The sequence below is a fragment of the Ursus arctos genome, unplaced genomic scaffold (assembly GCF_023065955.2).
Source record: "Ursus arctos isolate Adak ecotype North America unplaced genomic scaffold, UrsArc2.0 scaffold_30, whole genome shotgun sequence".
Lineage (NCBI taxonomy): Eukaryota > Metazoa > Chordata > Mammalia > Carnivora > Ursidae > Ursus > Ursus arctos.
Window position 1 is genome coordinate 14,246,588 of NW_026622986.1, and position 24,071 is coordinate 14,270,658.

At 37.3% G+C, this 24,071-nt stretch overlaps 1 protein-coding gene across 1 annotated transcript in view; it reads right to left on the minus strand.

Moving 5' to 3' along the window:
• Window positions 1-24,071, minus strand: part of LOC125281624 (ankyrin repeat domain-containing protein 26-like) — a 564,334-nt gene that overhangs the window by 468,134 nt on the left and 72,129 nt on the right. The window contains exons 11-18 of the mRNA XM_057304707.1: window positions 22,986-23,914; window positions 20,330-20,444; window positions 19,999-20,172; window positions 17,877-17,983; window positions 16,246-16,383; window positions 14,054-14,124; window positions 5,439-5,472; window positions 2,567-2,633 (exon numbers count right to left, since the gene is read on the minus strand). Of these exons, the coding sequence (XP_057160690.1) occupies window positions 2,567-2,633; window positions 5,439-5,472; window positions 14,054-14,124; window positions 16,246-16,383; window positions 17,877-17,983; window positions 19,999-20,172; window positions 20,330-20,444; window positions 22,986-23,314 (1,035 nt within the window). The 5' untranslated portion in view covers window positions 23,315-23,914. The remainder of the gene's footprint in view (window positions 1-2,566; window positions 2,634-5,438; window positions 5,473-14,053; window positions 14,125-16,245; window positions 16,384-17,876; window positions 17,984-19,998; window positions 20,173-20,329; window positions 20,445-22,985; window positions 23,915-24,071) is intronic.

A 24,071-nucleotide genomic window follows, 5' to 3' on the forward strand; every position in this document is an offset into this window, starting at 1 on the left:
AAGAAACAAAACAGACGAACATATGGGAAGGGAAGGAAAAAAAAAAGATGAAAACAGGGAGGGAGGCAGACCCTAAGAGACTCTTAACTATAGGCAAGAAACAGGGTTGCTGGAGGGGAGGCAGAGTGGGGGGCAGGGAGTGGAATAAGGAGTGATGGGAATTAAGGAGGGTACTTGAATTAATGAGCACTGGGTGTTGTGTGCAAGTAATGAATCACTGAATTCTACCTCTAAAACTAAGAATACAGTATATGTAAATTAAATTGAAATTTTAAATATTTTTAAATACATTATTTACCAAAGTAACCTAAAACACAACTTTGTTCCTAGGTAATTGAAAGCATTATTGATAAAAACCCCAAACATTAAGAAATTTAGACTATTTATACTTTAACATGTGTTTGCATGATTTATATTTGCACGAATATCTCTTGTAGGAGAAAATATTAAAATTTAGTTTTTAGTAGTATCTTATTTAGGTAAGTGGAATTACACTTTAAGTTGGTTTTGTTTGTCAAAATGCTAAAGACAGATGATTGTTTAAATTCAGCTCCTTCCAGAAAAGAGGAAAAAACTAATAATAAACCTTGTAGGGCAATGATTCATGAATGAAAACCACACTCAGACAACACAACGCCATAACCAAATATATTGACAATGGAGACAGAAAGAGAAGGACTGAAGGAACAGACTCTAAAGAAATGTTTCTGCAAGGAAAAATTAGGGTACGGATAAGTCATTAAAAAAAAAAAGAGTTGGGGGAGAAGAAGCAAAAAGGAAAACAATAAGACATGACCAATCAATCAAGCACAAGCTTAAGACAAGGAAAAAAAGGAAAAATGTAAGTACAAAACGTATATGGAAAAAATATGTATTTTCCGGAATATGTGAGTATGATTATGGATATACAACAAACAGAAGTCTCTAAAATTTTTTCAATTACATATTATAAATATATATTACAAATAAATTATAAATATATATAAGACAGAGGCTCTTGTTCATAGTTTATCCCTAATAATATTGACTTTTCTCACTCTACAATTATTTCTTTATAATTTCTGTAGTAAAGAATTTAATTTTTCACTATAGGTTGTTCAATTTGTGGTCATCTGTCACTATCTGAAAGCTATAAATTATTACCAGAGAGAGAAAAAATAGAAAAAGAAATGTTTCTAATACATCAACTTTGCACATGGAGAAAGAACTGGTAATGAGAATTCTAAGGAGAAATGGATTCCTTGAAAGGATATATCTAATGGGACATAGGTAGGGTTAAAGAAAATAGTTGGGCATTTTCATCTACAACTCTAAGCTCACAATTAGAGGATACTAAAAAATACACTGTAACCTTCCTTCTTATTTATTTCTTTGTTTCCTCAACATAATTCATTTGCGCTTATAAAGCCTAAACATGAAAATAGAATCTAAATTTGAGCCATATTTTTTAAAATTTATGTATTTAATTATGACAAATTATACACATTACATTACTTATAACATTCCATTATACATAATTCCATCTGTCTGCTCATTTATTCACATTCAAAAATATTAAATTGCCTCTTCCAAGCAAGACTTTATTCTAGGTGTTTCAAGAGATGCACAATTATGTTTCCTAACATCCAGCAGCATATAATGATGCAGGGGCTTTCAAATGAATATTTAAATAAACATAAAATGAGTGAGATTTTCAGTTTTAGAATCTGATACAAAGGCTACAAGTAGGTATTTTTAAAAACTATAATATAAAAGATTTCTGAAATTGGACATTTTACCATATGGGTATGAAGAGCATCTGCTTCTAGAGCTGATTATTACTTTAGGCAAAACATGTATTCTTCACTTAGATAAAGAGTTTTAACTATACTCTCCTTGGAATCATTTTGAAAGCACAGTGGAATGCCTTTGCAATATACATGTTGAGAAACAATTTAAATTTCTGAATTTCCACAATTTCTAATATTATTTTAATCTGAATGTAGAACAAAGGATAGAAACAGAGGAAAAAAATCTTCTGACATAACACTACAGGCTGGCAAAATAAAAAATGTCCAAGAAAAAATATCTGCAATATATAATTGGATCCACTAAAGATTTCATTTAGGCATTAGTATTATAAAATTCATGTTTTCTAGAGAAACAAAGAAAGAAAGAAAGAAAGAAAGAAAGAAAGAAAGAAAGAATAAGAGAAAGCAAGAAAGCAAGCAAGCAAGAAAGATGCAAAGAGAAAGACAGTCATGTTAAGATAATTTAAAACTCAGTAAGAATCCTTAGCCTTGACCAAATGTCATATTTCCACCATTATGCGAAAGCTTTTCCCAATATAATTTTCCTGTCATTATATATTTTCCAGCCCATTTTCTTCAACCTCCACCTTCACTATTTGCCAGAGTAAAAAAAAAGATTTTTCAACTTGTCATAATTTTGTAAAATGGTTTGTTCTGAACAACTTTCCATTACAAACATAAAATGATGACAGGCAGGCCACTGCTAAATTTTAACAGTAAATAATAGACAAAACTAAATTCAGAGCAGGAAAATTAATTTCACAAGAGTACTTTACCTTGATATTAACGTTGCCATCAACTGATGTAGGCCGTGCATCATCGTTACCATGGTAAACAGAAAGCCTTTAGACAAAAATATACAACAAACCAAGTTCATTAAAAAGAAAAATTGAGTGAAAGGTCAGCTATCTATTTATTGAAAGAAATTTCTTGATATAATTAAAATTTGGCCTCTGTTCTTATTACTAAGTTTTTATTTTAATTCCAGTACCATTAACATGCAGTGCTATATTAGTTTCGTGTATACAATATAATGATTCGGCAATTCCATACATCACCCAGGGCTCCTCATGACAAGGGCATTCCTTACTCCCTCTCTCCTACTTCAGCCATTCCCCCACCCATCTCCCCTCTGGCAACCATCAATTTGTTCTCTATAGTTAAGAGGCTGTTTCTGGGTTTGTCTGTCTCTCTTTTTTTTCTTTGCTCATTTTTATTGTTCCTTAAATTCTACGTGAGTGAAATCATATGGTTTATGACTTCCTCTGAATTACTTCGCTTAGCATAATACTCTCTACTTCCATTCATTTCACTATAAATGGCAAGATTTCATTCTTTTCTATGGCTGAATAATATTCCATTGTGTATATATACCACTTCCTCTTTATCCATTCATCTGTCAATGGACACTTGGGCTGACTATTGCAAATAATGCTGTAGTAAACATAGGGCTGCATGTATCCCTTTGAATTGGTGTTTCTGTATTTTTTGAATAAATACCCAGTAGTGCAATCACGGGATTGTAGGGTAGTTCTATTTTTAGCTTTTTGAGGAAACGCCATACTTTTTCCCACAGTGGCTGTACCAGTTTGCATTCCCACCAACAGTCCAAGAGGGTTCCTTTTTCTCCGCCTTCTGACCAACACTTCTGTCTTGTGTTTTTGATTTTAGCCATTCCGACGGGTGTGCGGTGGTATCTTGTTGCCGTTTTGATTTGCATTTCCCTGACGATGAGTGATGTTAAGCATCTTCTTATGTGCCTGTTGGCCATCTGTATGTTTTCTTTGGAAAAATGTCTGCTCCTGTCTTCTGATCATTTTTAAACAGGGTTGCGTTTGGGTGTTGAGTTCTATCAGTACCTCGTATTTGTATACTAACCCTTTATCAGATATGTCATCTGCAAATATCTTCTCCCATTCTCTAGGTTGCCTTTTCCTTTTGTGTATTGATTCCATCACTGTGCAAAACCTTTTGATCTTGATGTCCCAAAAGTTTACTTTTGCTTTTACTGCTCTTGCCTCAGGTCATAGAACTAGCAAAAAAATGTTGCTACAGCCAATATCAGAGAGATTATTGCCTGTGCGCTCTTCAAGTATGTTATGATTTCAGGAGTCACATTTAGGTCTTAAACCCATTTCTGAGTTTATTTTTCTGTCCAATTTCATTCTTTTGCATGTAGCTGTTCACTTTCCCCAACACCATTTGTTGAAGAGACTGCTTTTTCCGCATTGGATATTCTTCCCTGCTTCGTCAAGGATTAATTGACCATATTCTTATGGGTTTCGTTCTGGGTTTTCTGTTTTATTCCACTGATCTATATCTCTGTTTTTATGCCAGTACCATACTGTTTGGATTAGGATAGTTTTGTACTATCACTTGAAATCTGCAATTGTGATACCTCCAATTTGTTTTTCTTTTTCAATACTGCTTTGGCTATTCGAGGTCTTTAGTGGTTCCATACAAATTTTAGGACTGTTTGTTCTAGTTCTGTGAGAAATGTCGTTGGTATTTTAATAGGCATTGCATTAAATCTGCAGATTGCGCTGGGTACTATAGACATTTTAACGATATGTGTTCTTCCCATCCTTGAGCATAGATGTCTTTCCACTTCTTTGTGTCATCTTCAATTTCTGTCATCAATGTTTTGTAGTTGCTAGAGTACAGGTCTTTCAAACTTTGGCCTCTGGTTTTAAATGGTTTTCGTTCTCTGTTTTGCCTCCACCTCTCCGAATACGTGAAATACCTAATAAAGACCCAGTCTTGGTTCCCATAAGTAAGAGTGACAAGCAAGGAATTCTCTGAAATGTTTGAAAGTTAATCGTACAAAAGTTAACCACAATGAATTATCACCTTACACCTGTCAGAATGGCTAGAATGGCACTGGAGGAGATAATGCTAAGTGAAATTAGTCAAGCGGAGAAAGACAACTATCATATGATTTCTCTCATCTATGGAACATAAGAACTAGGATGATCAGTAGGGGAAGAAAGGGATAAAGAAAGGGGGGGCAATCAGAAGGGGGAATGAAACATGAGAGACTATGGACTATGAGAAACAAACTGAGGGCCTCAGAGGGGAGAGGGGTGGGGGAATGGGATAGACCGGTGATGGGTAGTAAGGAGGGCACGTATTGCATGGTGCACTGGGTGTTATACGCAACTAATGAATCATCGAGCCTTACATCGGAAACCGGGGATGTACTGTATGGTGACTAACATAATATAATAAAAAATCATTAAAAAAAAAAAGGTTAAGGGTTGATGAGGCTTGAGGAAAGGAAGACCAATGAGTATGTCTGGATCCACAGTGATTTTATTTTTGAGCTTCAGTGAATTGATTGATTAAATAAGAATTTTGATAAGATGCGTAACTCCTGTTTTTATATCAAAATAAATGGAAAGGCTTGAGCTGTAGGTTTGTTCATTTTGAGAAGTAACCTTTTTTGTTTGCCAAATATTAAAACTTTGAAGTAAAAAAAAAAAGGCTATAATAGCACAGCTACTTAGTGAAGCTATTGTAATGACTACGTAAGTAATAAATGTCAAGCACATAATATAGTCTCTAGCCCAGAGTACAACTCTCCACAAAGGCTTTTCTCTGCATTCCCTCAGTCAACACATAATTTTTAAAAATCCATAAAAATCCTACCTGCGTAACGTGTCTTCAGAACTCTCATCCACCGCTAAAAAAAAAAACAAAATACATTTTAAATCAACAATAGAAAAATACAGATTAAAAGTATAAGACTGATGATTTGTTAAAAGGTATATTTTTGGGACCACACCTGGAAACCACACTGGAGGGAATATTAACCATACTATTGGTAGGCAGTTAATGCATTAAGAAATCTTACTTTCTCCTCTACGTTTACCAAATGCAAGAAAGAATGGTATTTATCAAAATTTGGTACCTGCAAGTGAATGTTTATAATGACCATAATTGGAACCAAACCCTATGAGACTGACAAAAAATGCTATCATCAGCAGAATCATTATCATAGACTGACAAAGTCAAACTTAAATAGCATGATTCTTCTGGACTTCCACGACTGGGAGCAGTTAAAAGAGACTGTATTTATTTTGCTGTAACACAACAGAACTTCTCCAGCACTTCAGCAGAGACTGTTAAGTGTACGATGAAACACCTCATCACAAAGTTTGGTCTGTACCACAGTACTTTGCAGCATGGCAAAACACAGCAAACAGACTCTTGTGCCATATTTCCAATTGCAAGGTGAGTTTGAAAGATGTTAGTGATTTTAGTGCGTCTGGTTTAATAAAGTATAACCTCTTGATACTACCTACTTTCATTGCTAGAGCGTCTATCTGGACTCACCTCTTAGACGAGGATGGTACCAATGGTTAGGGCTAGGTAGTAGTACATAATGTCATTGTTCTCAACCCTCCCCATTATGTGACAAATGTCTACAGAAATCACACTTTCTCAGTCCATAACGCACTTGTCATCAGATCCTACACTGATGAAAACAAAACAAAACAAAAAAGGACAAAGGCTATCTTGAATCACTCCATTCAATTACCCTGGAATTTTAATTTTTTTTAAAAAATTTTATTTATTTATTCGACAGAGATAGAGACAACCAGCGAGAGAGGGAACACAAGCAGGGGGAGTGGGAGAGGAAGAAGCAGGCTCATAGCGGAGGAGCCTGATGTGGGGCTCGATCCCATAATGCCAGGATCACGCCCTGAGCCAAAGGCAGATGCTTAACCGCTGTGCCACCCAGGCACCCCTGGAATTTTAATGTTTTAAACATCCAAGAAGATACCTACTGTATGATTGCAACTCTTTCACATTCTGGAAAAAGTAGAACTTTTTAAGTTAGGAATAAAGGGTTGGCACAAAAGGAGTGATGAATAGGCACAGCCCGGAGGACTTTTAAGGCAGTGGAACTCTTCTATGTGACACCACATGGGTGCATTGGGTGTACAACACCAAGACTGAGCCCTAATGTAAACTATGGACTTTGGGGGACAAGGATGACTTAATGTAAATGTAACAATGTACCACCGTGGTACAGGATGTTGACAACAGGGCAGGCTAGACACGTATGGGAACATGGGGTAAATGGAAACTCTCTGTACTTTCTGCTATGTTTTGCTATGAACTTGAAAATGCTCTAAAAAAGAAGGCCTATTTATTGTAGGGGAAAAAAAGTATCCATTGAGCCTGCTATTATATGTATTAAAGCAAGATACAGCCACCTTGAAAATCAAGATAAAGACCAAAGTTACAGAATATGGGTATTATCCACCAAACTGAAGTATATGAAAATACATAAAGCAAAGAATTTGAATTGCATACTTAGGCAAGAAAATAACTGACAAATAAAAATGGATATTTTATAATTATAAACAGCAATTCACCACAATAGGAAACATAACTGTATTATCTATATACTTTAAAAGTTTCTATTCTCACTTTAAATCAGAAATCATTGTTTAATCTGAGAATCATAATGAAAGTTTAATCAGATAAAAAAACAGATTATAATTACCTAATATTGCCCTAGTAACTTATGTACAAATAACCTGTTAAATATTCACCAAAAGTCAAAAAAGTAACCATCACTTCAATTTAATATGGATGATGCTCCTGAAATCAGTACCATGTTATATCACCATATTACTTCCTATTAAAAGAAAATCTGAATAAAAAGTAAGTCAGGGCTATAATTCCTGTGCAGAAAAGATTCCATACAGCAGGCCAAAGACAGCCACCGTTAGATCCCACCTGAACGGCTGGCCCTTGGTTGGTATCTGGGAGCCTGGATGTGGGCAGGGTTCCCACCATTCCATAACTGCTAAGAGTGGCTGTGCCTAAGTCTTGGTACCAACCAGGTGATTTATCCCGTATACTTGATTTCCTTCGGCGAACCTGGAATTTTGGTATATTCTAGGGGAAAGAAGCCTACCTGACTGTCATTTAAAGAAAACTTCATTTAGTCTCTCTAAGATTCCTGTATTGGCAGACAACGTTTCACATGTGTCATCATAATCTGATGCTGGAGGAATGAACACATCCATACGCATAGAAACCTGCACTTGGCTTCCTCTAGACTTCACTCCATGCCCCTTTGCTCTGTGCTGATTTTGTTTTGTATCCTTTCACCGTAATAAACCACAGGCATGAGTACAACTATGCTGAGACCTGTGAGGTCTTCTAGTGAATAACCACATCTGGGTGTCGTTTTGGGAGCCTCTAATACAACTGCATTATGTGAAATCTTTATGATGTGGGTTGATGTTTTATACATGATTACAGTCAGAAGGTCATGTCACAGAACACCTTTCCTTCAATCTGTTTTTCTTACTATTTGCCTTGGAGATTTCTATATTTCTATATCCATTTGAATAAAGGATGAAATAATGCTGTCAGAAAATAATGTGAAACAAGCAAAAATCCTATTTTAATAAGGAAAAACGAGAATCCTGATGATTATCAAAATATCCTACAGTAAAAAAGTTCGTGTAAAAAAATGAAAAGATCACATAAATGTTCTCCAACTAAATAGGGCTTAATTCATTTTATGGTAGTTTGAATCAATAAGGTAACTGGGATAATTATAGAAAAATATATAACTACTGATTACACACTACTGATTATAGTTTTTTTGTTTCCAGTCTTTTTCTTAATTTCTTATATAATTAAAAACATAATTCCCCTATTAGAGGCAGTTGTTAACAAACTAGTCAAAAAGTCAAAAATTCTCCATCCAAAATATAGTATGTTATCCACTCCACCCTGAAAAGAGTGGGTCTGATCATTAAAGACCAATAGGACTCATTTGGGGGAAAACAAAGTGAGTTATCTTATATACATAGATGGCTAAAAACGTGGTAATCTAATTGGCCACATATTGTCGTTAAGCCACAGTTTACCAATTTCTGAAAAAAACAGAAAAGCATGTCACATTAAAAGCGTATCAGATAAAAATTTCTATCTGACAATCCAGAAAATGTTTTCAATCTTGGCAGACCATCATCACTAGCTCTGTCACTGTGGTACATGTACAAAGAAGTTGAGCATAAGAAACTAAGAAAATATGAGATACACTTTAGATTAGGTAGCCCATTACCTTAGAAGGAAATACACACATATGTCAAACATACATATGGTAGAAATGTGTTCTAATAGTGATAGATTTCAACACAATTTTCCCTAGTGCTTTCTTTAGAGATGAAATTCAGAAAGGAGCCATAAAAGTGGAGATATTAGAAGAAGGCAAATGAAAAGAGGATCAAGAGAGACATCACTAACAAAAATAGTCAGGTATTGACTTTTTTTACTGACACAGAATTTCTAAACTAATGAGAACTAATATATTCGGCATATCACCTTGTATTTTCTCCTTGGTATTATACCAGTATTCTGCAATAAAATATTTAAAAGAGGTCAGTTTCTCCAAACTGCTGGTCTGTAAACTATTTCTGACCAAAATTTAAAACTGCCAAAATACAGATGCATCAAGATTCCATATCAGAGATAGGGCCTGACAGTGGCTTCCTGCCTGTTGCTCCCAGATTCTTGTTTTAGTATTCATCCCAAGAGCATATCAAGGACTTGAGGAAAAACTCAAGTATCTCCACAAGAAACAGGTAAGAAAGACAACACTTTTCGTCACCCTTGACTCCTTGGTTTTGACATTTATAGGAAAATATTGGCAAGTCTACTCACCAGTCTAGACCATTTTCCCTTGACCCTGTCTGGGTAGATACTAACAAAAAAGTCAGGTAGGACCTTACTTGATGTGTTATTTTTCCATATTTGGACACAGAAAGAACCCAATCATGTAAACAATAGACCTTACAACTCAAAAATTGTTGTTTTGAAAAGGCTACCACCAAAGAGCTTTTAAAAGTTAAATCCAACTTTCTTTTCAGTAATTTTATTTGATACAATTAATAGTCCTCCTTGAAATTCTTTTTTTTTTTTTAATTTTTTCAACATCACTTCCCCTAATTCTTTTCCTAGGTGTCCCCAGCCACTCCTCAGTCTTCGCTACCAACTCCTACTCCTTCGTCCACCCCTGATAATATTAGTATTCCCAGGGTTTGTTCACTGGCCTTCTCCTCATTCTGTATGTTCTCCATCATGGACAAGCTCAATCTTGGCCCAAGCTATGACTTTGCCTAATAATTCTAATCAGATTATTTCAAATCCGCACCTCCAACCTTGAAGCCCTATCTCCACCTAGAAACTCCTAGTATTCCATTATCAAATTCCTGAAAATATGCTCCATGGATATTCCATCAAATTGAACATATAGACAAAACCTGGTCTTCCCTATTCCCACTGCTCTCCTCTCTTCATCCAATAAAGTCCTACTCATTCTTCATGTCCAATTTAAATGCTAGTGTACAATGTGGAAACGTATGAATCTTCTTAGATTTCCTCTCTCCCCTAACTTTCCACATTCAAGAATCATGAAATTGTATTAACTATACCTCTTTTCTATCTCTGCTTTATATTTCCCCTGCCAGAGGCAAAAAAAAAAGGCCACCAACTATTATTGTTATTTCTTAAATGAACAAAAATTTTTTAAGCAAAACGAATTTAGAAAGTGGGCACCTGGGTGGCTCAATCAGTTAAGCGTCTGCCTTCACCCCAGGTCATGGTCTCAGGGTCCTGGGATCAAGCCCTGCATCGGGTTCCCTGCTCAGCAGATAGTCTACTACTCCCTCTCCCTCTCCCCGTCTGCACCACTTATGCTCTATTCTCTCTCTCAAATAAATAAATGAAATCTTTAAAAATATGTTTAATAAAAAAATTGAGAAAGACATAAAGCCTAGAAAAAGAACTACATTTTAAATTGAATAAATTGAGCTTCCTGACTTCTTCAGTATAGTAGGGTGAAATTTTCATACTGGACTGATACTAGGCTAAGGAAATATAAGCTTCCTTTGTCTTCTAATCCTTTTACATGGTTCCTCTCAATCTATCCTCCACATGATGGTCCAGGAAACTACCACCACAGGCCAAGTCTGACCGGCCATCTCGTGCTGTAAATAAAGTTTTATTGGAGCACAGTCACATCTACTCACCTACATATTGCTATGGCTGCTTTCATACTACAATGGTAAATGTAGTTGAGAAACCACACGGCCTAAAATATTCACTCTCCGGCCCTTTATAGAAAAAGCCTGCTGATCCCTATTTTATGCCCTAATTCAAATCCAATCTTATTAGCCTTCTGCTTCAAATTCTCCAATGAATCCCTGCATCAAATACCACTGGCTCCCTCCCCAATAGCCATTCCATATTCTTCATTCTTGCTGGAGAACCACAACTTTATCTGGATATTTATTGTCCCCATACACAAAGAAGGTGGCCTCACCCGTGCTTCAAAAGGAGAAATGATTAGTCTCAGCTACTCACAATACCTGATTTACCAGTGACTGGTTTAGGAACAAGCATGTGATATAATCTAGCCTATAAAATGTTAGAGGAAATTTACTGCAAGCCTCTGAGTTTTCTTCCTGTTTAAAAGAAACATATAAAGGAAAACAGTCCTTCCAGTCCATGGATATTCTCATGTGAGAATATGCCTGGAGCTGTTGCTAATTAGCCAATCAGGAAAGGAGACATAAAATACTGGCAACCTCAAAGCTGAAAAAGACACAACTGGGATCCTGATGACATCACTGCATTATCAAAACAACTCTGGTTCCTATTTTTTTTAGTCACTGTTTTTCAGTTTTTTTAGATTTATTTATTTATTTGAGTAGAGAAAGAGAGAGAGAGAGTGCAAGAGAGAGTGCACAAATGGGGGAAGGGCAGAGGAAGAGAATCTTCAAGCAGTCTCCATGCTGGGCATGGAGCCCAACGGGATGTGGGGCTTGATCTCATGACCCACGAGATTGTGACCTGAGCTAAAACCAAGAGTCGACGTTTAACTGACTAAGCCACCCAGGTGCCCCATTTTAGTCACTATTACAAGTCACCTACTATTTGCAGCTAAGAGCATTCTACCTAATTTCCCAAGGTCTACAGGGTAAGATCTACTCCTTTCCATAGTACCAAAAAACTTTCATAAGCTTGCCTTAGCTAAGTATTCACCTCATTCCAACCATTCCCATAGCACACTTTTAATACCAGCAAAACTGAACTGCTCATAAATCTTCCAAAGTTCACTCGTACATCTTAGCCTTTGCACTGCTGTTCCCTCGGCAAAACATGTAATCTTGACCTCCTGCCAAACATCGTCTTTCTGCCTCTTTACCTGGCAAACTTACTACTCAGTCTGCATACTTACCTTAAATTCTACCCACTCTCCTAAAACTCTAATTCCTCATGTGGACTTACAGTATCTGGAACATATTAAATAGCACTAAAAAAAATAACAATGTTAATTATAAGCACTAGGGGACTCTGGCACATAGTAAGCGCTGAATAAAGTAAATAATAAAAATTACAACGGTAATAACAAACTCCTGGAGGGCGGGGAGTGTGTTTTTTGAATGTTTGTATTCTACAACATCGGAATAACACTTAGGAGCTAAAAGACACTTGATAGCTATTTGTTAAGTGAACAAATGAAAATGAGTAAATTGCAAAACCAAATCAACCTACAGAATTTCTTTAACAAAAGGCTACTAAGTTAAAGATTTCTTCATACATTTCAGATTGTACAATGCACTAGGTGACACACCCAGGGAGCAATGGTAGCATTTTAGTTATTGCGAACCATTTTTGTGCTTTTATTATAATCCGTTGAGCCTCAGTTGCCCCATTTGAATATTTATTATGCTAATGTTTTGAATAATGGCAACAGAGTATCTTGTTCTAACAAAATTACGGTATCGTGACAATTATGCAACTAACAGCAGAAAACATTGTTCTAATGAAGTCAACATCTCATTCTGTTTCACTCCTGAGAAATGAAGTTGTTAATGGTGAGATCTTGTTGACACAACAATACGTAAAACAACCTATGCTTCTCGACAAGGCATTTCTTTTCTGACTTCTGTACCATAGACAGTTACCTCAAAAACACACACACCCACACAAAAACAGTCTCATTGGTATTGCTACACACTAGCTAAGTTTTGCAGTTCTTATTGTTTGCCATTTGTTACAGTACCAGGATGGTACTGTGGAGTCCCCAGTTTTGAGGATAGCTCCTTTTATAATGAGACAAATCACTAGGTCATAATATTTACTCAATGCAATCTACTTGTAAAAATTGAAAGATCCATTTTCATAACAAGTTCGATTTGTTATAATATGCTTATAGAGGAAAGATAAAATATACTAACTTAAAAATCTCTTTTTCTTATTTACACAAAGGTATCACATGGGATTTTAGGGGTCATAACTAAAATAATGAATTTCTTTTCAGACAATACTGCCTCATATTTTAAATTACCTACAATTGACTTGTTGTTGTTGTTCACATTGAGGTACTTTATCTTTTTTTATTCTGTCCAGTTAGCCAGCATATAGTACATCATAAGCTTTTTTTTTTTTTTTAAAGATTTTATTTATTTATTTGACAGAGACAGCCAGGGAGAGAGGGAACACTAGTAGGGGGAGTGGGAGTGGAAGAAGCAGGCTCCTACCGGAGGAGCCTGACGTGGGGATCGATCCCAGAACGCTAGGATCACGCCCTGAGCCGAAGGCAGACGCTTAACGACTGCGCCACCCAGGCGCCCCACATCATAAGCTTTTGATGCAGTGTTCAGCGATTCATTATTTGTGTGTAACACCAAGTGCTCATCACTACACAAGCCCTCCTTACTACTCATCACCCACTTACCCCATCCGCCCACCCCCCTTCCTTCTGTAGCCCTCAGTTTGATTTCCAGGGTCCAGTCTCACTCATGGTTTGTCTCTCACTCTGATTTCTTTCTATCGTTCATGACAGTAATACCTACAATTAACTTCTTAAATAATTCTGAATACTAGACTATTAAGAATGAAAAAAAAAAAAGTAGGGGCGCCTCGGTGGCTCAGTTGGTTAAGCATCCCCCGACCCTAGGATCAAGCCCCACATCAGGCGCCCTGCTCAGTGGGTTACCTGCTTCTCCCCCTCCCTCTGCCTGCCACTGCCCCTGCTTGTGTTCTCTGTCAAGTAAATAAATAAAATCGTTAAATAAATAAATAAATAAATAAATAATACGCAATTTACACATTGGGTTGGTTTGTTTCCTTGTTTTCCATTGCTCTTTCATTATCAAAACTTCCTTACTCTGATTTCATCTATGTTAGGACCACCAAAAGTAATTCACTCTGAAAAGTCTTACCTGGGTTCCTATTTTGTGAACAATTTTTAGCTCTTATTGCTTCTCTATGTTCGGCAATTAGCTGGCGAATGCTACATATAAAAAAAGGGTGATAAGCAATGTTACTATTTTAATACTGATATGAAAAACATTTACCAAATATATCATATTCATGAGTATTTCAAATAATATCAGAGCTAATATCAAAGCTTAAATTACCCCATATACTTCAAATTTGTAAGTTCTATAAACTTTTTATCAACCATGTAATTAAAGGAGAAAAACAAGTAAGGTGAACCGGTCATGAGTTGAGGGCATTATGGCTTAGTAAATTAGAGTCAGCTTGCCATAATGGAATGTCTTGAATTCAGAAGTCCTAACTCTATAACCAACAGTTATTTGTTCTAGGATAAGCCACTTCTCTTTGGCTCAAAGTCTTCCTCTGTAAAACAGGCATCTTGCTGCCTTACTTATGAGGTTGTTAAGAGGATTTAATGAACTATTATACCCAAATCAGGGCCTCTCGGGAAAGGTGATGCCTGCTACTACGGGAAGGGCAACATGAGACCTTTCATCACCTAGTAAGAAAAGGCACTCCAAAGGGTATAAAGCAGGCTTGGGATATAGGGCTAGTAACAAAGGAAAAAGGAAAGTCCAGTCTCTTCCTGCAGCATTATATGAACCTCTTTCACAGCTTAGAATGGCCCCGACTATCATCTGCTAGCGGAAAAGACAAGCAAAATCCTCAAAGGGTAATTCATCATGAAGGTCTGGGCTAACATATGGGCTTCATGTTAAGGTTTTGGGGTGTGAAGGGAAGGGTGTGTGTGGCTAAAGCCAGGAGGCTCAGCTGCCAGAACAGGTTGCTGGTGCTTTGGAACAGCAGCTGAGCATATAAGCACACGTAGTAAACTAAAAAAAGTCGGAACTTTGAAGTCTAACTGTGGATCACCATGAACACTGAGGAATGTGGATCATGCCCTTGCTGGGAGCAAAGGGCAATCCTGACCCGACTGCAGAATCAGTTTCAATAGCAATGCTGCAGCCATAGACTCAGAGGAAACAAGGGAACGATAATAATGTCCTTTTTTCCCTCCAAACAACCTATGAAAGCGGATGGTCTCTTTGGTCTTAGGGAACTCCTTAGGTTCTCGGAAAATTCAAGGGGGGAGTATAGGAGATAGCACTCAAGGGAAAGTATAGGATTTTCTACTACACGGAACATCTCAAGACCCATGTAACTAGTTAGAAAAAACAAAGATGTTGGGGTGCCTGGGTGGCTCAGTCAGTTAAGCGTCTGCCTTCAGCTCAGGTCATGGATCAAGCCCCATGTCAGGCTCCTGGCTCAGCAGGGAATCTGCTTCTCCCTCTGTCCCAACCCTGCCCATGCTCGCTCTCAAATAAATAAATAAAATCTACAAAAAGAAAGAAAAGAGAAAAAACAGAGATGTAATATTATTTGTACCCCATGCAAAACGGTTATACTTGCAATGAAACAGGAACATTTAGGATCCCTAAGGATAAAGGTCTCACTAGTGCTGAGATAAAGAATCGTGTACCCATTGCTACTTGTAACTAGTCGAGCCTGTTTCTTGGTTTCTGGCAAATGACGTGGGCCATCTCTGTGCCATCCCAAAAGTACCTGAATCAATTAAGAAGTTGTGGTCCATATATACAATGGAATATTACTCAGCTATCAGAAAGAACGAGTTCTCAACATTTGTTACAACATGGACGGCACTGGAGGAGATAATGCTAAGTGAAATAAGTCAAGCAGAGAAAGACAACTATCATATGATTTCTCTCATCTATGGAACATAAGAATTAGGATGATCGGTAGGGGAAGAAAGGGATAAAGAAAGGGGGGGTAATCAGAAGGGGGAATGAAACATGAGAGACTATGGACCATGAGAAACAAACTGAGGACTTCAGAGGGGAGGGGGGTGGGGGAATGGGATAGACCGGTGATGGGTAGTAAGGAGCGCACGTATTGCATGGTGCACTGGGTGTTATACACAACTAATGAATCATTGAGCCTTACATCGGAAACCGGGGATGTACTGTATGGTGACTAACATAATATAATAAAAAATCATGAAAAAAAAAAAAAAAAAAGTACCTGAATCAAACTATGAACTCTTATGTTATATAAGAACTAAGTTAAATTATTTGAAACTTCAGTTTAGTAATAACATTTTAATGTAAACACTTACACATTAAAACCATTAATAGTAGCATATTCTTCTGCAGTCCATCCCCATTCAGCTTCCAAAAAGATATTAATACCTTTCTGAAGAAGCAGCTTGACTATATCTGTACATTCGTAAGTTACAGCAAGCATGAGGGCTGTTCTAAAATGACAGAGAGATAACTTCACCCTTAGGAACTTAAGAGTTATTTAAACTGCTAATTTGATATACTTTATCAGGTTAATATCTTGCCTGCCAGTACAGAATTAACCATTAACATTTTCAAGTGCTCACCTTTGTAAATTACCTTCATGGCGAAAACGAAAGGACAAAAAAGGAGCCTCTTTTCCCACTCGGGTAGGGTAGAAGTTGCTATTTTAATGTCCTTGGATGAACAAAAAAGTATGCTGAGGTCACGTGTCTGAATAGGTGAAGATTTTAAAAAGGAATTCCCCATTTCTTTCTTAATCTGATACAGTGAACTCCCAAGTCATCTAGAGGCCAGGTCTGTATAAAAGCTATTTGTGCGGGCGCCTGTATGACTCAGTCATTGAAGTGTCTGCCTTCAGCTCAGGCATGATCTCAGGGTCTTGGGACACAGCCCCAAGTCAGGCTCCCTGCTCTAGCCCCTCCCCCTACTCATGCTCTCTCTCTCTCTCAAATTAATAAAATCTTTAAAAATAAAAAATTAAAAAGCTATCTGCAGTCTTAAAATAACGGTGTTCATAGTAATGGTAACAAAATAGTCATGCTTGCAGTTCTGGATGCTAGGATAAGCCTGTGGTAGGCACTAAACTAAATGCTATCTATATAAAATATTATTTACACACAACCACCCTTGAAGGATATATGATTATCCTCCTTTTCATATCACGAAATGTATCTGGTGATGATGAGTAATGTGTCCAAAGTCACACACCCAGCAAGTAGGAAAGCTAGGAATTAAACCTACTCCTGTGTCAGTCTAAAGCCCATCTCTTTTCTCTTTATCACCCACCTATGATTTGTCCTCATTAAAGGAAAAGTCTATTCAATTAACGTTATCGTTCGTCCTTCTACCCTTCCCAATGAAAAAACAACAAAAATATATATACTGAACATGAAAAAGGATGATGAGCCCATAGTATCTGGTAATAGTAATTAATAATCACTCAGGGATCATCTAATATCAATATTCTTTTAAAAAAAAAGCATTTTAAAACAAAGAGTCATTCAACAGACAAAACAACTCCTATTTATGTTTAATATGCATCTTTTAAGGAAAATATATATGAAGTAGAAGTTTCAAAAAATACTATAAAAGGGTTAAAAAGTTCAAAACTGTGTCATAAGTAAAAGAAAAGTTAGGCGTCCACACTTTATAAAGCTAGTAAAACTAATATGAAACCCTTTTAGCTAATATAAAATCATACCAAAAAAAAGGCTGCAAATGACATCAGTTAATAATATGAAGGAATATAAATTCTGCCATATACTGTTCTTCATGTTGCCCCAACAGAATAATTGCTTTATGCCTAACTAATGACATGTTCACATTTTTCACTATATAATTATAAATTAATTCTCTTCTTATTAAGTTAATCTTTCTGACTTGAGTAATTGTTACCACTCTAGAACAATATACAGTTTAAAAAAAAAAACCAAAACTACTGTACCTGTTATATATATCAATTGCATGTATGTTTGCTCCTCTTTCCATTAAAAACTCTACTATTTGCTGTTTGTTTCCAGCTACAGCGACTAAAAATGGTGTGAGGTGTTCCTGTAAAAGTGCAAAAGCAATTTATAATTTACAAAAGTACCTATTTCCATACTGAATTTTAAAACTTATAAAGGATCCTCTAAACTTAAACATATAAGTACTCTCACCCCCTGTGCTTTCACCAGCTCCGCCTTCTCGTTAAAATACCCCTTCTCAGGTGGCCTGGGTGGCTCAGTTGGTTAAGCGTCTGCCTTGGGCTCAGGTCGGGTCAGGTCATGATCCCAAGGTCCTGGGATCCAACCCCAAGTCAGGCTTCTTCCTCTCTCTCTACCCACCCCTCTGCTCGTGCTCTTTCGCCCACTCTCTCCCTCAAAGAAATAAATAAAACACTCTTTAAAAACTAAAATAAATTAAATGAAGTAGTCCTCCTACACCTCTTCAACACCTTCACTGTAGTCATTCTCCAAAACTCACTTCAAACATTGACTGGTTCCAAGAATCTTGGCTTCTATCACAGTATTTCTCATGGTATACCCTAGTTATTTTATCGCACCCCATCTAAACCAAGAGCTTCTTGAGGAAAGGGATTATTTTTTATCTCTGTATCTCCAAACTCTACAACATAGCAGTAAATGTTTTAAGTATTTTTATTGAGTTAACAACCTAAATGATTATCTCTGGAGTAGTGTTCCTTAAATTATATTCCAAAGAACATATTCTTTGCTGGAAGGTAAGTACTGTGCCCCAATAGAAAGATTCAATGATCATCTATGTTTGAGAAATACTACAAAACTGCACTACATACCTACCGCAAAAGAAATCCATTTAAGTTTGCTTATTCCCATTTCACAATTTTTTTTGTGGCAAACATTAACATTTGAGAAATTAGAGTTTGAGGGATATAGTTTTGAGAGCTTTTCAATAAAGGTGAAGGTTTTCTCCAGGTTATACAAATGTGCTTGATTCTCTTCTGTCAATGGCATCAGGATCCCAGATGTCAACATAAAGCACTCTTTATGTCAACATAAAGCTCCAAATGGGTCACTAAGGAGATGGACTCTGAATTAAAAGAGAGCTTTGGGGCACCTGGGTGGCTCAGTCAGTGAAGCATCTGCCTTTGGCTCAGGTCATGATCCCAGGGTCCTGGGATCCAGCCCTACATCAGGCTCCCCTGCTTCTCCCTCTCCCTCTCCCTCTGCCCTTCCGCCCTGCTCATGCTACTTCTCTCTCCTTCATGCTCTCTCTCAAAGAAATAAAATATTTATAAAAAATACATCATCAAAGTGAAATCTTAGACAGTTATTTCAAAATATTTTCATTCAGGGCATGCTCAAGCTTCCAAATATGAAAAATTGACCTACCTAGGTCAACCAACAGTGTTTCTGTAAGAGCAGTGGTAGAAGGTAATGCATGTCAAAGAAACAGCAGGTGGACTGGTAAGTGTGGTTATCAACTACTCCCCATGTACAGCTACCACCCCACTGAGGAGCTACACAAGGCTGAGCAGGAGCTACTCTCTAAAATGGGAGAGCCCAGTGTGCTACATGGTGGGCAGAGTAGCTGTGAGCACAAGGACATGCCCCTGTAGGATGACATGACCTGATCCCCTTGCTCTCATCTTCAGAACCTTCACCTGCTGCTTTCTCCTCCCACATGCACTCACCCAAGTTACCCCGCTGGGTCACGCACGGTCTCCCACCCATCCCCAGCAGCACCCATTTCCTAAGCCCCTGCACAGTACCCAGCCTCCATCATCCCCTCCCTCCCCTCTAGCCCCTCAATCCTTTGTGGGCTCCGAGTCCACCATCCATTCCCAAGCGCTAATGGGAAGATTTCGTTCTGGGGTGGAAGGGTGGCTGGGAGACAGAACTTTGCCCTTTCCGTGGGCATTACCTTTCTCTAGCCCTCCCTGCCCTGGCCTTGGAGTTGTTTCCATGATGACAGAACTTGATGTATAGAATTCAGTATATATATTATATATATGAATAAATATGTAAATAAAATGTGGCTAAATAATTGATATATATACATATATATATACTTTCAAATACTTTATAAATAAAGTTGATCTGTACCTTGTTTCTTCCTTCAATATCTACATCGTATGAGAGCAGCTTCTCTACTATTGAGACGTTCTGACCAGCAGCAGCATAGTGGAGAGCAGTATTGCCATTACGGTCCGTACAATTTGGATCAGCACCACGTTCTAAAAGGATGGTTACACAGCTCTCCTCTTGGCACTGCACGGCCTGTCAGTATTATACCAATAAAGAGAGTGTAAATTCTGAGAATTTAAAGTAAACATGCCACAAGTTTCACCAATTAGTTATGTTTAAATGCAATACATTTTCATTCTAAGTAATTAAATCAAATCCATCTCAGGCAGACACAGCGGCTACAATATACCTTCATTAGCGGGGTCCTAGCTTCTTGATCATAGAGGTTAAGCTGGCAATTCCTGTCTGCTAGAAAACTCACCACATCTGGATGGCCAGTGGCACAGGCCAAATGGAGAGCCGTCCTATGAAAGTGAAGGAACTTTTTAGGAAGTTATAGTGTACTATTTCAAAGCATGCAATTAATTCATGTAATTGTAAACGTGAAATAGCAGCTTACTCCTATGACTCCAAAACAAAGACTTAGTTTTCTTTTGAAGAAAGAACAATATTTATTAGTGATCATTCACCACACTAATAAAAGAGCAGCCTCTCTGATTAGGTGGAACATGACCTCAGGATTCAGCTCAACTAGGGTTTGAATCCTACTTTAACTCTGTCACTTCATAGTTGTCGCTTAGCCTTATCCTCAATTTCCTCATCAACAAAATGGGCATAAGGACAGTTATCTCAGGTTTCCTGCCCGGCTCAGTCTGAAGATCATGTGACTCTTGATCTCGAGGATCCTGAATTCGAGCCCCATGTTGGGGATAGAGATTACTAAAAAATAATAATAATAAATAAATAAAATAAAGAGTAGTGATCTCATCTATGCAAAGTGTTTAGAACAGTTCCTACCACAAATAGCATCTCAAAAATTGTTACATAATATTATGATAACTATTACCGTTACTACTACTACACAGAGACAACACTCCAATTAGGTAAAGTGATACAATTATTCCTACTTTGCAGATACGTTTTAAGGATTCCCAAGAATACTATAGCTCAGTGATTCTAAGAGGCTCATTCTGTCACCTTTTAATATCTCTGACATTAGAATGCAATTTATAATTCAAAATGTCTTACAAGTATAATTGGCAGAATTTTTTCAAATTTCTTATTGGTACATAAAATAGTAGGGCATCATACAATCTATGGTGCCTTACATTAAATGAAATAATGATATATACAAGAGGTCTATTGCAGTTCTAGTCATATGGTTGGCATTTAAAGGAATTTTAGTTCTTGAAAGCATTATGGGAAAAGAGGACTAAAATAATGATTTTTTAAAACTAATTCTTACTCTGATTTTTAATAAACTTTCAGCCAAAGGAAACTCAGGATTCAAATAAAAAGGAACAACTCATTTTATTAAATATTTAGATTTACAGGGGTGCCTGGGTGGCACAGCGGTTAAGCGTCTGCCTTCGGCTCAGGGCGTGATCCCGGCGTTATGGGATCGAGCCCCACATCAGGCTCCTCTGCTCTGAGCCTGCTTCTTCCTCTCCCACTCCCCCTGCTTGTGTTCCCTCTCTCGCTGGCTTTCTCTATCTCTGACAAATACATAAATAAAATCTTTAAAAAAAATATTTAGATTTATAGATCGTATGAAAATCAAGTATTCTCAATTACCAATATGAGTATTTAATATTTAATACTATTTATTTAATACTGCTTTTAATTTAATACTATTTAATACCATTTATTTAATACTATTTAATACCATTTATAAATACTATTTAATACTATTTATTTAATACTACTTTAATATTTATATATTTAATACTATTTATACTTATCTATTTAATACTATTATATCTATTTATAATAATTTAATACTATTTAATACTATTTAATACTATTTTAATACTATTATACTATTTAATACTATTTATATTTAATACTATTTAATTTAATTAATTTAATACTATTTAATACTATTTATTTAATACTTTTATAATACTATTTAATACTATTTAATACTATTTAATTTAATTTAATACTATTTATATCTATTTAATACTATTTATATTTAATACTATTTAATTTAATACTATTATAATTTAATACTATTTAATACTATTTAATACTATTTAATTTAATTTAATACTATTTATATCTATTTAATACTATTTATATTTAATACTATTTAATTTAATACTATTATAATTTAATACTATTTAATACTATTTAATTTAATACTATTTATATCTATTTAATACTATTTATATTTAATACTATTTAATTTAATACTACTATAATTTAATACTATTTAATACTATTTAATTTAATTTATACTACTATATATTTAATACTATTTAATACTATTTAATACTATTATAAATATCAAAAGGGCGTTAAAGGTTAATTTCTATAATTTCCTATCTTCAGAAATGTTTTCGTTTGAAAGGAAGGAGGCACAGCTTCAATTGAGATTGAGTCCTAATACTTCGATTTAAAATTTCTCATCTTAGGGGCACCTGGGTGGCTCAGTTCACTGAGTGTCCAACTCTTGCTTTTGGCTCAGGTCATGAACTATTATGGAACAGATCTTTTTTTACAACATCATTGTATAAAAAGATGTACACTAAAAATAAAATACACACTTAATTTCTTTTCTATTACTACTGAACTTTGGTTAAATCACGCCAAAACTGTCTGTAAAGTGGACCATGCGGGGAGTTATGAGTGGGTCCAAAGGCAGCTGAAGCTTTTGTTTTGTTGCTCAGACAGCCTGGGCGCTAGACCCCATGGTGCCGGGCCTCCGGAGCAAAGAGGCCAAGCGCCCTCGGTGACAGGAGGGCTCGGCTCCGCAGGCTGGGCCCCGGAAGGTGCGCGCTTCTCGCGGTCCGCCCCACCTCCTCCCCGCGGTCTCGGGCCGCCGGCCTCCAAGTCCCTATTACCTGTGCATTTTATCTCGAGAGTTTATGCTGTTTTTCTTGACCACAGCAAGATGACGCACTTTCTCTACATCACCCAGGCAGGCAGCTCTATGAATGTTTCTAAGGTCTTTGTCCCGGATGGTGTACCCCTCCCGGGAGCTGCGGGCCACAGTTCTTTTCTCCCGCCTGAGGAGGCCGAAGCCGTCCCTCAGGGAGCTGGTAACGGGCAGGGATGACTTATCGCCAAAGCTAAAAGCTTCTTCATTTTTTTGCACTTCGCAAATCCTCGGCTTTTCACTACCTCTACAACCCAACACTAGCTGTAGAGATAGGCAAACTGACCTCACCATTACATCACAGTAGCAAAGCTCCGGGGTTGTTACCGTTGAGCGTAACCAAGCAATGGCGCCAAACACAAACGCGCTTGCGCACTTCAGAGGCTGGTGTCACTGCCTGAGCACACAAAGGGCCAGCGGCCAAGAGTGCCCAAGCGCATGTGCGAGGCCCAAGCCTCTCAACTCTCAGGGATTCCCTGGGAGCAGGGCCGGGGTCCCTTCAAACGCTGGTGGGAGCTGGCTGAGCGTTTCTGCACCTTTGCAGAAGTTAGACTCGCCAGTGTGGAAAAGCAGTCTTTGTATACTACTGGGGCTAGAGTGCATGGATCTTCAGGATGCTGAATGCCTCGTCCCCCAGAAAACTTCCTAAAACAAACTCTCCCTCGGTTTACTCCTCTTCCGTGTCCTTCTGGGCGCCAGCCGGTCTCCAGGGAGTTGAGCAGATGCAGCAATATGCGTTTTCAGGGGCTCCTGGGTGGCTCAGGTGGTTGCGCGCCTGCCTTCCCAGGGCATGAACCCGGGGTCCTGGGATCAAGGATCTGTCGGGCTCGCGGTGCTGTCGGGACTTGCTTCTCCTTCTCCCTCTCTGCCTGATGCTCCGCCTGCTTGTGTTCTCTGTCAAATAAATAAAATCGTTAAAAAAAAAAAAAGATTTTATTTGACAGAGACAGCCAGCGAGAGAGAGAACATAAGCAAGGGGAGTGGAGAGGAAGAAGCAGGCTCATAGCTGAGGAGCCTGATGTGGGGCTCGATCCAAGAACGCCAGGATCAC